The 15081-nt window shown below is 43.4% G+C and overlaps 1 protein-coding gene across 1 annotated transcript in view; it reads left to right on the top strand.

The window, feature by feature from the left end:
- Window positions 1-221: 221 nt before the first annotated feature.
- Window positions 222-15081, top strand: part of LAMB4 (laminin subunit beta 4) — a 43480-nt gene continuing 28620 nt past the window's right edge. Inside the window, exons 1-10 of the mRNA XM_052790684.1 lie at window positions 222-255; window positions 1490-1647; window positions 5834-5969; window positions 8317-8390; window positions 9056-9244; window positions 9842-9905; window positions 10463-10677; window positions 11485-11605; window positions 12290-12478; window positions 14104-14283. Of these exons, the coding sequence (XP_052646644.1) occupies window positions 222-255; window positions 1490-1647; window positions 5834-5969; window positions 8317-8390; window positions 9056-9244; window positions 9842-9905; window positions 10463-10677; window positions 11485-11605; window positions 12290-12478; window positions 14104-14283 (1360 nt within the window). The remainder of the gene's footprint in view (window positions 256-1489; window positions 1648-5833; window positions 5970-8316; window positions 8391-9055; window positions 9245-9841; window positions 9906-10462; window positions 10678-11484; window positions 11606-12289; window positions 12479-14103; window positions 14284-15081) is intronic.

Consider the following 15081-nt stretch of genomic DNA (forward strand, 5'->3'; position numbering starts at 1 on the left):
TGTTCCAGTGCCAATATTTCCCTCATGAGAAATTTTCACTAGAACAAAATCAAAGCCAGGGTTTCCTTTTAATCTTTATATTTTCATTATGACTCTGTCACTTTATTAAAGGCTAGTTCTGGGCAAGCCTACACACAAGGGGTGCCTTGGTGAGACAAAGTGCTGAGTGACCCACCAGTTCTTCTCTTGCAGTGGTACCAGTTTGAATTTCACAGGGAGACATGAGGCTGGAGCTTGCCATCCTGTTACACCTCAGTAAGTACAGATGTTACAGTTACTCAGGCCAATTTTGAAATATTATCATGTGATTTACATATTTCTCCAAGATTTTGTTAGAGTGCTTCTTTTAAGTGTGCTATTAAGACACATGTGACAGTGAGTCCTTATTCCCCACTCTCCTGCCTAGGAGTTATGAGTGATATGAAACCTTTAAGTACAAAGAAAAAATACATGTTGTAATTGAGTCTGAATCAGGTCCTGAAAGGGGCAATCAATATCTGCTAATGAATAATGAGTGTGTATCTGCATAAATAAAGAAGAGCAGGCTAACCAAACTTAATGCGTTGCTTTATACCTAAAGAGTCAAGCGTCACTCACAATCTGAAGTATAGCCTGAGCCATAGACTGAAATCTGGCTGTAAAATACTGTATTTTTACTGTTGTAATTGCATTACTGTTTCTAGTGTTCTGTGGAATCTTCATGTATTGATTGTTTTTTTTTTAACTGCACTTTTTATAACAAGTTGAGCCAAGTAAAGCTGAACAGATAAAGCCTCCAAGGTACCCATTCCTGTTCAGGGTTTCAGGACAGAACTTGTTTAAAAGGACAAGCCCTCTAAGGGAAGTCTTAACATAATGGGGAAAATATTTAAAGTTGTTTCAGGCAAAATAAACAAAAATATCCTGCAATTATTTAGCAAATTCAGAATTATTCTGTTTAATTATTAATGACCATTCCATCGGGTCTGAATGAAGGGTTCTGGGACCAGACCAAGGGGTTCATTGCAAATCATCAGAAAATCTGAGGGATCCCTGATGTCAATCCTGGTCTCAGTTCCACCATTATCACTTGGAAATCAACAGCAATCAGCAGAATTAATGCAAATCTTGCTCTGCTCACAGAGTCAATTGAAATACCCATGATTCTGCAGCAGGAGTGCTGGCTATGGGTATGCCAGGATAGGAAGTGTAATAAATTATTGCTCATAGCAGATTGCCATGTTTACTGGGCAATAATGTGCTGAGAATTTAAATTTTAACATAGATTTGCAATATGCTAGCTATACTTTTTGTAATGATTTTGCAGCAGGTGTGTTCATGACCAAAGCTCTTCAAGATTCTACCAAATGATATTATTAAGGACAAAAGGAGTACAGGCAAAGGATAATTTACTTTTCTGCTGATGTTGGGATTTAACTGATTTTTTCTGGAGGATACTGCTGGGTATACAAAACAATTTCATCTCTCTCTGATCTTCTTTTGTGCTCAGTGCTGATAAGACTCCAGCATGCACAGGATGACTGCAATGCTGGGTCCTGCCACCCAGCCGTTGGGGACCTCCTCCTGGGCCGCAGCAAGCAATTAACAGCCTCGTCAACGTGTGGAATGAACAGCCCTCAGAAGTACTGCATTATAGGCTACCTAGAGGTTGGTTTGCTCTTTCTTTTTTAATAAACTGAACTCTGCTTACTAACAATATTCTCATCTGTAAAAGGAATTTTCCCAGACTAGGAAGTTTCCATTGGAGTTATCTAAAATATCATCAGACAGTGTGACATAAGTCTGGTGGAAAGCTATGCCTTATTGCAGCACATATGGAGGGTTTGGCAGCAAACGGCCTCCACAGTGGTGCATAACTTCTCAAGAAGGAGAAACATCCATGAGATGCAAATAAGCACAGGGATTTCTGAAGGAGCTTTGCTCTGTGAGTCCTTTCCCCACTCATGCCTCAGAGGTGAAGACCACAGTTTGCATGTGGGTGAGTGCAGGAGGAGTGCGGTCCTGCAGGCTGTAGGCACTGCCTTGATGGACCTTTGTTGGAGGACATTCCATACAGTGTTGAGACCTGAGGCAGCCTGTTAAGAGATTCACACCACATCCTCTCATGTCTTCTGATCTGAAATAAGACCAATGTTGACAAAAGCAGAAAGCCGTCTTTGGCAGAAAGAAAAATTAATGGTGTAGTCCAGTCTTTGGCCATGTGGGTGGGTAGGCAGATCCAAAACATGGGTGATCAGAGGGATCGCTCTCGTTCCCTGGCCACGGTGATGGGGGCTATGGGGGACCAGTGAGCATGCGGGAGCCACACCAGGCAGAAACAGGAATTCCCTGTTGCACGTCCTGGAGGACTTGGCCCTGCTGAGGCCATAAATTGTCGCAAATAGAAGTATTTTCACTAAATACCAGCTTACACTGAAGAGGAAGTTAATAAAATACAGCGTAATTTATAAGCAATTGAAAATAATTACAGTTTATGACCTTCTGGCAAAATGGTGTGACACATTTGCAGAGTAAAGCTCTGCCATACTGAGATGGCACCAAGCACTTCTCCAAGTTACATATTGCAACCACGGTTTTCTGCAAAATGTAAATACCTCTTTCCTCTTCTGAAACAGCCTGAGTCTTGGCACTGCTTGGTAGATGGGCACAAAGAGCCATGTCAGAGATATCATCTTTCTGGCCCTTAGCTAGATGATTGCCTTTTATTTTTGCTTTTTAAGAGGAGATCAAAGAGCAATAAAAAATTAATATTTTCACTTGCCTGTACTTACCCTTTCAATTATGTAAATACAGACTCATGAAAAGGAACAGCTGTTCCGCAATAATCCTTGTGATTTAATGCTGCTTCAACATTGTCTTGACCCCTGGTGACTGTGTCCTGAAGAGGGTGAGAACTACAAATTCTGCTGCTTTGCAGAGCTCAAGAGATAGAGGCTTATGCTCTGTCAATGTGTTCTGCTCTATCAGCTCACCTTAAATATGTGTGTCACCTCTAGTATATCAGAGTCCCACTCAACTCAATTCTCTTTCTCACTAGCACATTTTGAATGCTTTGCTGGAGGCAGGCCAGGAAGCTTTGGATCTTGCATCTTGCAAAGCAAAGTTCTTCCTCCCTCAGTTCCCCTCCTGATGACCTGTGTCAGGCATCATGACGAGAGCAAACCTTACTTGTGAAAGTGTGTGTTAGTCAACACGGCAAGCTACCAAGAGCCAAGACTTGGCTGGGATGTCTTAGAGAAAATTCAGTTTGGAAAAAAATTAGAGTTCAACTGCTTTGTGTTTGAAAAGAAGCACTGCAAATCATTTTCAGTCTTTAATGTGTCTTATTATTTCTAGATGTAGGTTAAATGGTTTTTAGCCCTGTGATTGGATTTACTACTTCCACATGTTTTGAAAGGAAAAGAAAGAGGACTCAGTATTGAGGAGAGTATAAAGCTGCACACTTCAGAGGCAAATGGGATCTGCCAGACTTGTCTTATGTGGACATGCACATGCTTGTCCTTTGGGGCACAAAATGATTTTTATGGAGCAAACTTAAACATAAGTTGACTGAGTATCATATTGTATGCATCTATATAAACCAGAGAGTGGGTGTGCACAGTCCTTCCAAATGCTTTTGATAACCTGAGCTCTCCTTACCAAAGCTTTGTGAAATGAGGTGACAGAGTATTTTTTGTATTTCTGTCTCGTCTTCTATATTGTACTTTCGTACACTTGTCAAGTGTATACGAAGTGTGGTATAGAATGACTGAATGTAAATGTCGTGGTTTAACCCCAGCTGGCAACTAAGCACCACGCAGCCGCTCACTCACTTCCCCCCTACCCAGTGGGATGGGGGAGAGAATCGGGAAAAAAAAGTGAAACTCATGGGTTGAGATAAGAACAGTTCAATAGAACAGAAAGGAAGAAACTAATAATGATAATAATAACAATAATAAAATGACAATAATAATAAAAGGATTGGAATATACAAAACAAGTGATGCACAATGCAATTGCTCACCACTCGCTGACCGATGCCCAGTTAGTTCCCAAGCAGTGATCCCCCCAGGCCAACTCCCCCCAGTTTATATACTGGGCATGATGTCTTATGGTATGGAATATTCCTTTGGCCAGTTTGGGTCAGCTGCCCTGGCTGTGTCCCCTCCCAAATTCTTGTGCCCCTTCAGCCTTCTTGCTGCCTGGGCATGAGAAGCTGAAAAATCCTTGACTTGGTATAAACACTACTTAGCAACAACTGAAAACATCAGTGTGTTATCAACATTCTTCTCATACTGAATCCAAAAAACAGCACTATACCGGCTACTAGAAAGAAAATTAACTCTATCCCAGCCAAAACCAGGACAATAATATATATTTATCGTAACGTTTAAAAGACATGAATTGTACCATACCTGTAAATCTGTATCTCTTTATGTATTTAAATGTGAATAATTCCCAGGTGATTTCATAATACACAGATGTGCAAACCATTCCTAATACTTCTCCGTAGATCCTGAGTGAGCTGAGCGGGGTGCCTCTCCACCCATCCCCTTCTGGGTTGTTTCCAGCCCAGCTCCTGCCGCTGACTTACTTACACTTTCTGTTTTCAGCAGCATCCCTGCCAGCCTCCCAGCCATGGGCACCGAATCGGTGCCTCCTCTTTCAGCTCCCTCTTGGGTGCTGTGTCATCCCCTCTTCTCCCTGCCAGCATTCCTGCCAGCCAGGCACACAGCTTGGGCATCACCTTCCACTTTGGCTTATCCCTGAGTCCTTGCACTCAGGCTCTGCCCAAATCTCGTAGAGTCTGTCTGCGTAGCACAGCCACCCCTCCCCACCCAGGGGAACCCCTGGCACAGCCACTGCTGTATGCTGCCTTGTGGCCCTGCCGGCTGCGAGCGCATGTTACTTGGACTTGTCTGCATGACTCAGCACGGGTCATCTCCCAGCCCAGCATGTTAACCTTGTCACCTGTCCTTACGTCTCCTAGTCAATCCCCCTCCTCACTTTCAAAGCCGTTTTGCAGACAAAGGCCTCTCATTCAGCATCGAGATATGGCTAATCATTGCCACCTTTGTCTTCTGTTTATCACATTTTCAGACAAGACCCTTTCATCCTATTGACATCCTGATTTTCCTCCTTTGCATTGTTTTTAAACTTTTCCAGTTTCCCTATGCCTACAAAAGGCACTGACAGTAGTCGGGGTGGAGGTGTCAACCCAGACCACCTACTTACATTGTGCCTGGATCCAGCCCTGCCTTCCATTTGTACAACAGCAACTGTCTGCTGCTCCTGGCTGGGTCTCCAACCTGCTAGAAAATGTGCAAAAGAGAAATGAAAAAGATGTATAAATGATTTAGTGAGTGTTCCTCTTCAAGGCTTCTTCAGATCTTCAAAGATCCAGTCCTCTCTTGTATCCCCAGTGCCTCCTCACTGCGGTCTCTTGCTGAAAGTTTCTACAGCCTTTGAGACATGAATAAAAGCTCAACTTTTAAAAAATAAATTTCTCCCAAGAAACTCTTGCAAAACAAACCCTCTGGCAGCTAAACCCAGAATCAACACCTTAACATATTTCTTTGCTCTTACTGAGATCTCTTCTCCACAACTGAAAAAGTGTATTTTTTATAGAGTACCTGGGCAAACCAAGGCCAACATTTACTATATGCATGCTTTGTGCATATGATGATTTTCTTGGGCTTGTCCCTTATATATGAAAGCCTGGGTGATTACAAGCACAGGCACCCAAAGCAACATGACAGGTTCCAGTCTTGCAATGGCATAAATACATGCACATCCACTGGCTCTTTAGAGAAGAGACCAAATTCATCTTTTATTCTGCTCGTTTTGTTTTCTAGGCTGAACAGAAGTGCTTTCTCTGTGATTCCAGATACCCATATAATCCCTACACACAGCACAACAGTCACATGGTTGAAAATGTTATCACAACTTTTGAGCCCGATAGGAAAAAGAAGTGGTGGCAGTCAGAAAATGGTAAGTTTCTTTGAGAAAATATTACTGCAAAATGTTACTGTGAGATTTATTTATGTATTTGGCATTCACCATGTTGCCTTCATGAAGAGATGAAACAAAACCGCATCTATTCTTTGATTCAGTAATACTAAGTGATTTAAATCTATTTGTGTGTAGCAATAACGACTTCAGAAATTCTATTTTTCTACAGACAAATTTTAAGCACAGTATCTCTAAGAGCTGGCCAGTGGACCTGTGGCAGTGCTGTGTTATACACGGTGGCCATGTATTTTTCACAGGGTGTCTGCTTTTCAGGGAAATGTGATTTGTGGCAAAAGGTACATTTGCCTACAGATACATAAAGACAGAGTGGGTAAAACACAAGTATCCATTTTAAAAAATAGTGCTTGCAGTGTAAAGCACTAATAATTTAGGAAATAATTAAATAAAGCCTGGCTATCAGTACCCTTATTGCCACATGTTAATTTTGTCACAAGCTTCTCTGTAGTTGTTCTTCACTGGTGTCATAGAATCATGGAATAGTTTGGGTTGGAAGGGACCTTTAAATGTCATCTAGTCCAACCCCCCCGAGCAGGGACAACTTCAACTAGATCAGGTTGCTCAGAGCCCCATCCAACCTGGCCTTGAATGTTTCCAGGGACGGGGCATCTACCACCTCTCTGGGCAACCTGTTCCAGTGTTTCGCCACCCTCATCATAAAAAATTTCTTCCCTATATCTAGTCTGAATCTACCCTCTTTTAGTTTAAAACCATTACCCCTTTTCCTGTCACTACAGGCCCTGCTAAAACTTTGTCCCCATCTTTCTGACAAGCCCCCTCTAAGTATTGAAAGGCTGCAATAAGGTCCCCCCAGAGCCTTTGCTTCTCCAGGCTGAACAACCCGAACTCTCTCAGCCTTTCTTCATAGGAGAGGTGTTCCATCCCTCTGATCATTTTTGTGGCCCTCCTCTGGACTCACTCCAACAGGTCCATGTCTTTCCTCTGCTGAGGACCCCAGAGCTGGACGCAGTACTCCAGGTGGGGTCTCACCAGAGCAGAGGGGCAGAATCACCTCCCTCGACCTGCTGGCCACACTTCTTTTGATGCAGCCCAGAATACAGTTGGCTTCCTGGGCTGCGAGCGCACATTGTCAGCTCATGTCTAGCTTTTCATCCACCAGTACCCCCAAGTCCTCCTCTGCAGGGCTGCTCTCAAGCCCTTCATCCCCCAGCCTGTATTGATACCAGGGGTTGCTCCAACCCAGGTGTAGGATCTTGCACTTGGCCTTGCTGAACCTCATGAGGTTCACATGGGCCCACTTCTTGAGTTTGTCCAGGTCCCTCTGGATGGCATCCCGTCCGTCAGTCATGTCAACCACACCACTCAGCTTGGTGTCATCTGCAAATTTGCTGAGGGTGTACTCATCCCACAGTCTATGTCACTGATGAAGATATTATCCTTACAGCTTCTCTGTGAAGGCATGCTAGGAAGAATAACATTTACTCTATCTTATTTGACATATGGTGAATATGTAAAAAATATTTGACTGGTTGGAAATTAAGGCATAGAAAAATTAAGATAATATGTTACCCCTATTTTGGGTATCCAACTAAAAATTCATAAGCCTTGTTTTCTCATGGAGTTTAGCAAGGAACTGTCACCAGTTTTGGACGCCACTGCCAATAAATCAGTGGGCCAGCTGTTAGAGTATCTTTTCTTGCTCTCCCCATCTTTCTTCTGGGATGAGATCTCATGCACAGCCTGGTCAGCAGGAGCTCTGGGATGCTGCATGCAGATGTGAACAATGGGGATATCAGCTGAGCTCCTGCAACTCTCTACAGAGAATGTGTGAATTGTGGGGGTTTTTTTCATACTTGTTGCAATTTTGGAAGATGCCTGGTGCAATAGCTCTGCTCATGACAAATTTCAGGTCTGGGAATATAGAAGGGTTTAACAGATCTGTTTAGCATGAAGAAAACACCACATTTTTATTGAGTTTTGGTTTTTTCTTAGAAATAAGCAAAAAATTTGGATGGATTTAAAAAAAAATCTATCTGGATACAGGAAGATATAAATCCAGAACCTTACCATCACCATCACCTACAGTCTGAATGATCTGAACAGGACCTTTAACCATCTCCTGCAGTCTCAGTGACATGCAACATTGCCAGTGCCAGTGCTGGAAAGGCAGTGCATCTCATTGCCCCCAAGAGAATGATCCAGCTGCACACCAAGTTTGTGCACAGGTGATGCTCTAAAGAGCACAGCTGCTGTGCTGGAAAAGCCTCTTGAAATTCCCCATGGGAAAGCTGTCTCAGCAACCCCTCCAATGTGCGCATTGTACTCTTCATTTTCATTCTCTTTTCAGGCATTGACCATGTCAGCATTAGACTGGACCTAGAAACTTTATTCCAGTTCAGCCATCTTATCCTGACTTTTAAGGTACATCTTTTACCAGAGCTTTTATGTAATGTTATACACTAATTACTTAACCACAGGAATAAATCTGCTTAGAGAGGCAGTGAAAGCTCCATCTTTAGAGGTTTGTAAGAACAGGTTAGATAAACACCTGTCAAGTATGGTTAAGTTATAGTTGATCCTGCCTTAGGGGAGGAGGATAGACTGAATAGCTTCCTATTCATGTGCCTTCTGGTCCTATTTTCTATAAATCTGAGAATTAAAGCTGAAAAAAAATTAAATTGCAAAATTAATCCCTAAAAATTTAGGACATCTCTGAACTGCAGTTGCTCTTTCAAATTTAGTTCAGCCTTCTCATGCATATCCATTATGATCCAGATAGTTAAAAATTTTTTTTCTACAAAATTCCTACATTGTTATGGTAAACTTCCTTACTTGGAAAGTAGTCTTGTATCTATATGGAAGGTTACCCTTCCCTTTTGCTAAAGAGCGGTTGAAACGAAGAATCTGGCTTTTTCAGGGAATCACATAACCAGCACAGTAGCCCTGTAGTGAGCCTACAGGCTCCCAAATACAGAATTTTAATTGGCAGCTGTTGGCATCCCCCAAACAGGAGTGTCAATAAAACAATCCCTGAGATGTCTTATCAATGCCTGGTTAAGGAATTCTTGAAATAATATTTCTTGCAGACATTTCGGCCTGCAGCAATGCTGGTTGAGCGCTCCACTGACTTTGGTCAGACCTGGAAAGCATTTAGGTATTTTGCACAGGACTGTGCAGCTTCTTTTCCCAACATCTCTTCTGGTCCAGCAAAAAGTGTGGGAGACATCATTTGTGATTCAAGATATTCAGACATCGAGCCCTCCACTGAAGGCGAGGTATTACCAAGTGTTTGTGTTTGTATGAGTTCAGATCATATGTGGTTATTTTTCTGGAGCTGAAGGTCTCTCGTCTGTATCCATCAGATCCACTTGCACAGATTCTGAGACATGAAGTGCTATTGACTTTACTGAAGTAAGAGGGAAAGACAAACACTGTATTTCACCCTCAGTTTCACACCCAAATGAATTCATAAAACAACTTGTACAAAACCTTCTAGTGCTCTTTCCTGGTTTCCAAATTCACATGGAAGTCCCCCTCATAAGAGATCTTTACTCTCCATCAGCCTCTACGCTAAAGGCAGGGGCCTGTCCTTTGATCCCTTTGGTAGGTGCTCATCCATCTCTACATCACTCTAGGGCACTGATTGTCCTTCCTCCTGACACATCAATCCACCAAAAGCTCTTTTTGCCTTGCTTAGCCAAGGCCAGGTTGAAAGGGTGAGAGCACTTGCTGAATCAGGGCCACAGCCTTGTTCTTTTCTTTTAAGGGGTCAGTAAAGTGGCATTAGTAACTAATGGGTCTCAGGTGACAGTCTTTATATCCAAAAAGAATAGCTTCAGTGATCTAGAGAGCTGTATTAATTTGTTTTTCAGGTTGTTTTAAAAGCTTTGGATCCCAGCTTTGAAATAGAAAATCCATATGTGCCATATATCCAAGGTATGGACAGTACAGGTTTTCTCCAGAGATACTTTGCTGGTGTTGCTTGTTTTGTACACTGAAAGGGTCAACAGCTCAGCTGGTGTAAGTCAATGATGTTGAAAATTAGGTACCTAAAGATCTTAGGGAGATATCTGTATTAATAAATAAAATGGGCCAATCTTGTTCTCCAGCCCTGAGGGCAAATGGCACAGATCTGCAGAGCTCATCCATGCAGCTAAACTGTCTTTTCTTCTGGGATCAGGTGGCCCAGCCCACACTGATTTTTGGGAGCAGTCCCAGAGGTGTACATGAACCCACAAAGGCAGTGGCTGGGAAAATACAGGTTGGCCCCAGCCAGAGCCATACCAAGGAGGGTGCTAATGCTTACGCAGCTGTGTGCCAGGAGTGGGCTCATGCCCTGGCACTGTAGGGGTTACTGGTCTCGGCCAATATCAGATCATTTTCACTGTTTCTTCAGTATGGGGGAATTCTTGGATGGCTCATCCAAGCTGAAGATTTCATACTGTTCATTTTCGAGTGAACTTGGGCTCTTGATTTCTCTTCTTTCCTTCCAGAGCTCATTACATTGACAAACCTAAGGATCAATTTTACTAAACTCCACACCCTTGGGGATGCTCTGCTTGGAAGAAGGCACAGTGATCCCCTCGAGAAGTACTACTACGCTGTCTATGAGATGGTTGTGCGGGGCAGCTGCTTTTGCAATGGCCACGCCAGCCAGTGTGATCCCGTGCAGAATCTGCGGGGAGATGTTTTCCATCAGTCTGGGATGGTGCGTCATTCATGCTGTCTCCAACAAAGGCAGTCCCTACCTGGTATTTTGGGGAAAGGAAGAGATGGAGGGAGGGAGAGCAAGGAAGATCTCTGATGATCTTTGGATTGACCATTTGCAACTCCAAGTTGTAAAATGTTTCAATACAGCTTCTTCCTTTAAAATCCTGGGCTGGATTGCTCAGAAGCTGTCTCTTTGTTGGCACTACTGTGGTGTTTCAAAAGCAACTGGGACAAGACATGTTGATAATAGCAGCAAAATACCAGAGCTGTAATGGTGCAAATGTAATGCAGTAAGTAGCCTGTGGTGTGTGCAGACTTGAATGGCCACTTGTTGGGTGCATTCCACACTCCAGCTGGGCTCCAGGCTCTGCAGCAGGAGAGGAGGCATTGGCACAAAGAATAGCTGATAATGCAAAGCTAACCCATGAAAAACGGATTATTAAAAAATTCAGGAACACGATTGCAAATTCTTTCGCTCTGGGAACAAGAGGTTTTTTCTCCTGGAAAATGTGTATCTCAGTATAGAGACATGTAGGGGGAGAGAGAGAGAACTTAAAAGGTTGAAGTCTCCTTTGATATCTCTAGAAGTACTTTTTTCTAAATGTTGCTCAGTGGTTTTAAAACTATTTGGTTAAAGTTTGCAGGCATTCTCCAGACCTTTTATTCAAATAACTGAGAATTATGTCAGCTGAGGGAGCCAAAGAGCTTTGAATTATCCTGATCTTGCTGGCATACTTCGAGCAGGTATCTCCTCTACTCTCCTCTCCTGTCACCTTACCTCCTTTCTGTTCTCACCACATTGCAGGTCCATGGGAGATGTATCTGCCACCATAACACTGAAGGTTTGTCTTGTGAAAGATGTAAAGATTTCTACAATGATGCTCCCTGGAGGCCAGCTGAAGGGACACAAGATAATGCTTGCAAACGTAATTCAAACATATTATTTTCCTTTTTAATAGCTGGGGGGTGGGTGTAGCACAACCCCAGCCCAATGCATAATGGGATAGCTGGGTTTCTGGGAGGGAGATTTTCCATGCCTCATCTAGAAAAATAGATGGATTCCTGTATCCATCGGTGCTGTGTTGCCCTACAAGAAGGAGAGCTGTTTTATGTTCTTATTTTTCATAAAGAGAAAAAAATAATAAAGAGAAGAAAAAGCAACTAATACAAAAAAGATCATTCATTGGTTTGCATAGGGTCTTTCTTGTGAATGAAAGAAGAATTTTGACAAGGCTAAATTAATTATTTCTGCAAAGCTAAATTATTTATTTCCACAATAATGAGTAATGTAGGATATACAAGAATAATGTATTAGGATCTGTAACAAATACTCAGCTAGATCTTTCTTCAGTGGAGCAGTGTTCCCCACTGCGTATCAGGCACACTCATCTGCATGGGCACTCTTCCAAATGTCGGGCCCAGTTCTGTCTTAAGTCTCCAATGTTTCCCCCAGCTGTAAAGCACAAGGCCTGGGAAGCTATAATCTTGCTGGCGCACTGAAATCATACAAGTAACAAGTAACCCTGTGTTAATGGTAGGCAGCAATGGTGACAAGACCACAATAATAGGAGTTGTGGTGCGAAATACCCCACTGTTTGTTTTGGTTTCAGGGTGTAACTGCAACGGCCACTCTGGCAGATGCCACTTTGACATGGCTGTGTACCAGGCCAGTGGCGGGGTCAGCGGTGGTGTTTGTGAGGACTGTCGGGACAACACCATGGGGCAACGCTGTGACCAGTGCAAACGTTTCTTTTACCGGGATCCACTCAAAGACATCTCAGATTCTCAGGCATGCCTCCGTAAGCTTCCCTTGTTTAGATTCTGTAAGAGTGACTCAAAACAGGGTGGTTCTAGTTCTCTTTGCTCTGAATCCTATGGCATTCCCATGCTTAAACATTCATACAGTTGTAAAAATGTTACCAAACCTGTAATATCCAAACTGCCTTATAAAGTAGCTGCATGACAGCATCTTTGAACCAGCATTGTAAAAAGAGCTGCATTTTCCAACTCATTGCTAAACTGAGCGTAGAAATCCAGCAGGGCTATCATCTTTCTTGAACAACATCAATAGAAATGTTGTGGTTTAACCCCAGCCAGCAGCCAAGCACCACGCAGCCGCTTGCTCACTTCCCCCCTACTCAGTGGGATGGGGGAGAGAATCGGGGAAAAAAAAAGTAAAACCTGTGGGTTGAGATAAGAACAGTTTAATAGAACAGAAAGGAAGAAACTAATAACGATAATAATAATAATAATAGGATTGGAATATACAAGTGATGCACAGTGCAATTGCTCACCACCCGCCAACTGACGCCCAGTTAGTTCCCAAGTGGTGGTGCCCCAGCCCCACTCCCCCCAGTTTATATACTGGACATGACGTCACATGGTATGGAATACCCCTTTGGCCAGTTTGGGTCAGCTGCCCTGGCTGTGTCCCCTCCCAGCTTCTTGTGCTCCTCCAGCCTTCTCGCTGCCTGGGCATTGGAAGCTGAAAAATCCTTGACTTAGTCTAAACATTACTTAGCAACAACTGAAAACATCAGTGTGTTATCAACGTTCTTCTCATACTGAACCCAAAACATAGCACTGTACCAGCTACTAGGAAGACAATTAACTCTATCCCAGCTGAAACCAGGACAATAAATATGAATAGCAGTAGTGCTGTTGCTTCTGTGATAGTCAGGGATTACAGAAGAGGTGTGAAATGAAGGCAGAAGTAATAACTTTTGCTAGATACCTGCTATATGCAGGAAAAATAGTCTTTCAGGCATAAAAGCCCTTCTTCTGAAAGATGAGCTAAATTCAGTGCTAACATAGAATGGGAAAAATGCTCTGAGTATAATTTAATTGTAGTAATTGTTTGACATGAAAAGTCCTTAAGGAGCCAAGGGGTGATTACCCAGGGGAGTGGTGTGGTAGATGTCAGCTCTGCTGTGAGAATTGGGTAGTGCCTTAGGGAAAAACAGAATGCATCATGAAGGCAGTGTCCCATGCCGAATCCATTGCTTCCAGTAAATAATTCAGCCATGACCAACTCAGATCAGACCTGAGGAGGTGGCTGATGTGTGGTACCCCTGCAACCCTACAGCTTTCATGAAAGCATGGGGCCCACTCCTCCCCAGGTACTCTGGAGAGGGTAGGGAATAGATGACTGATGCCTATTTCTACCCAAAGCAAAGGTGTATTTCTACCACAGTGAAGACTGTAACTCTCCTCCAGAGAAAAAGCACATCTTGGAAACATTCTCATAATATTTCTGCACAGTGGCTGTGCATTAACTGTAAAGCATCCAACACAGCGAGCACAGATGAATGTCTCTCATCTTTACAAGAATCCTGAATCTGTGCCTACCAGCAGCTCTATAATTGTGTTTTCATGCTTATATCTAAATGTGCTTTTTTATGTGTCTCCTTGACCATGCCTGTAGCCTGCAACTGTGACCCAGAAGGTACCTTGCACAACGGCGTGTGCGAGAGCCACACAGATCCTGCTCTGGGAACAGTCGCAGGCCGGTGCCCTTGCAAGGAGAATGTGGAGGGTGCCCGCTGTGACAAGTGCAGGGACAACTACTACGGGCTGAGCAGCAGTGACCCTCTGGGCTGCCAGCGTATGTAAACCACCTCTTTTATTCTTCTTTCCAAAGCATTTTTAAGAGATGGAGGTAGTTGAACGCACAGATGCACACTAATGCACTACCTGCTTCACAAAATACCCAGTTTATAATTTAATGTCAATGTAATTTAATGTTCCTAGTGCAGCATCTGAAACTGAAAAGGTGCAAAATCACTTGCAGCATACATAGTATACTATAATAGATCAGTCTGTTGTTAATAGAAGGATTGTTAAATATGCAATTTAATTGAAAAGGGAGATTAAAAGACATGAAAAGTATTTTAGCATCAAAATCAGCATAAGGGTGAATGAAAAGCCACAGACGGGCTGTTAGGATAGTTGGACTCTGCACTGCACGGTGGAGCGTCAAGATGGCAGGAGCTGCTGCCTTGCCATAACAGCTTCCAGCCAGCCGTTACTGAGAGTGGCTTGCTGAAAAACACATCCTGCCCCTACTCAGGTGCACTGTAGATTTGTGAGCACGTTATGCTCACAGCATGGTATGCAGCAACATGCAAGAACTGTGCAGTGCAGATCAGCACACAGCACACGGCAAACCACTGCACCAGATTTCTGCCAGTGCCCCTGCTCCCCCCAGAGAGGGTACCCACCGAGGAAACGGTCCATTCCTCAAGGGCGGCCTGAGGGCTGCAGGGTGCCAGGGCACGGCCATCTACAGAGTATCTGTCCGGAGGACAGAGAGTGCCTGTCCTGCTGATGCCACATCTAAAGCAAACATTAGTCCCGCTGCCATTACTGGGGCCTGCAGAGGTAACTGTGCATTTCTCTCCCT

The sequence above is a fragment of the Harpia harpyja genome, chromosome 6 (genome assembly GCF_026419915.1).
Source record: "Harpia harpyja isolate bHarHar1 chromosome 6, bHarHar1 primary haplotype, whole genome shotgun sequence".
Taxonomy (NCBI): Eukaryota; Metazoa; Chordata; class Aves; order Accipitriformes; family Accipitridae; genus Harpia; species Harpia harpyja.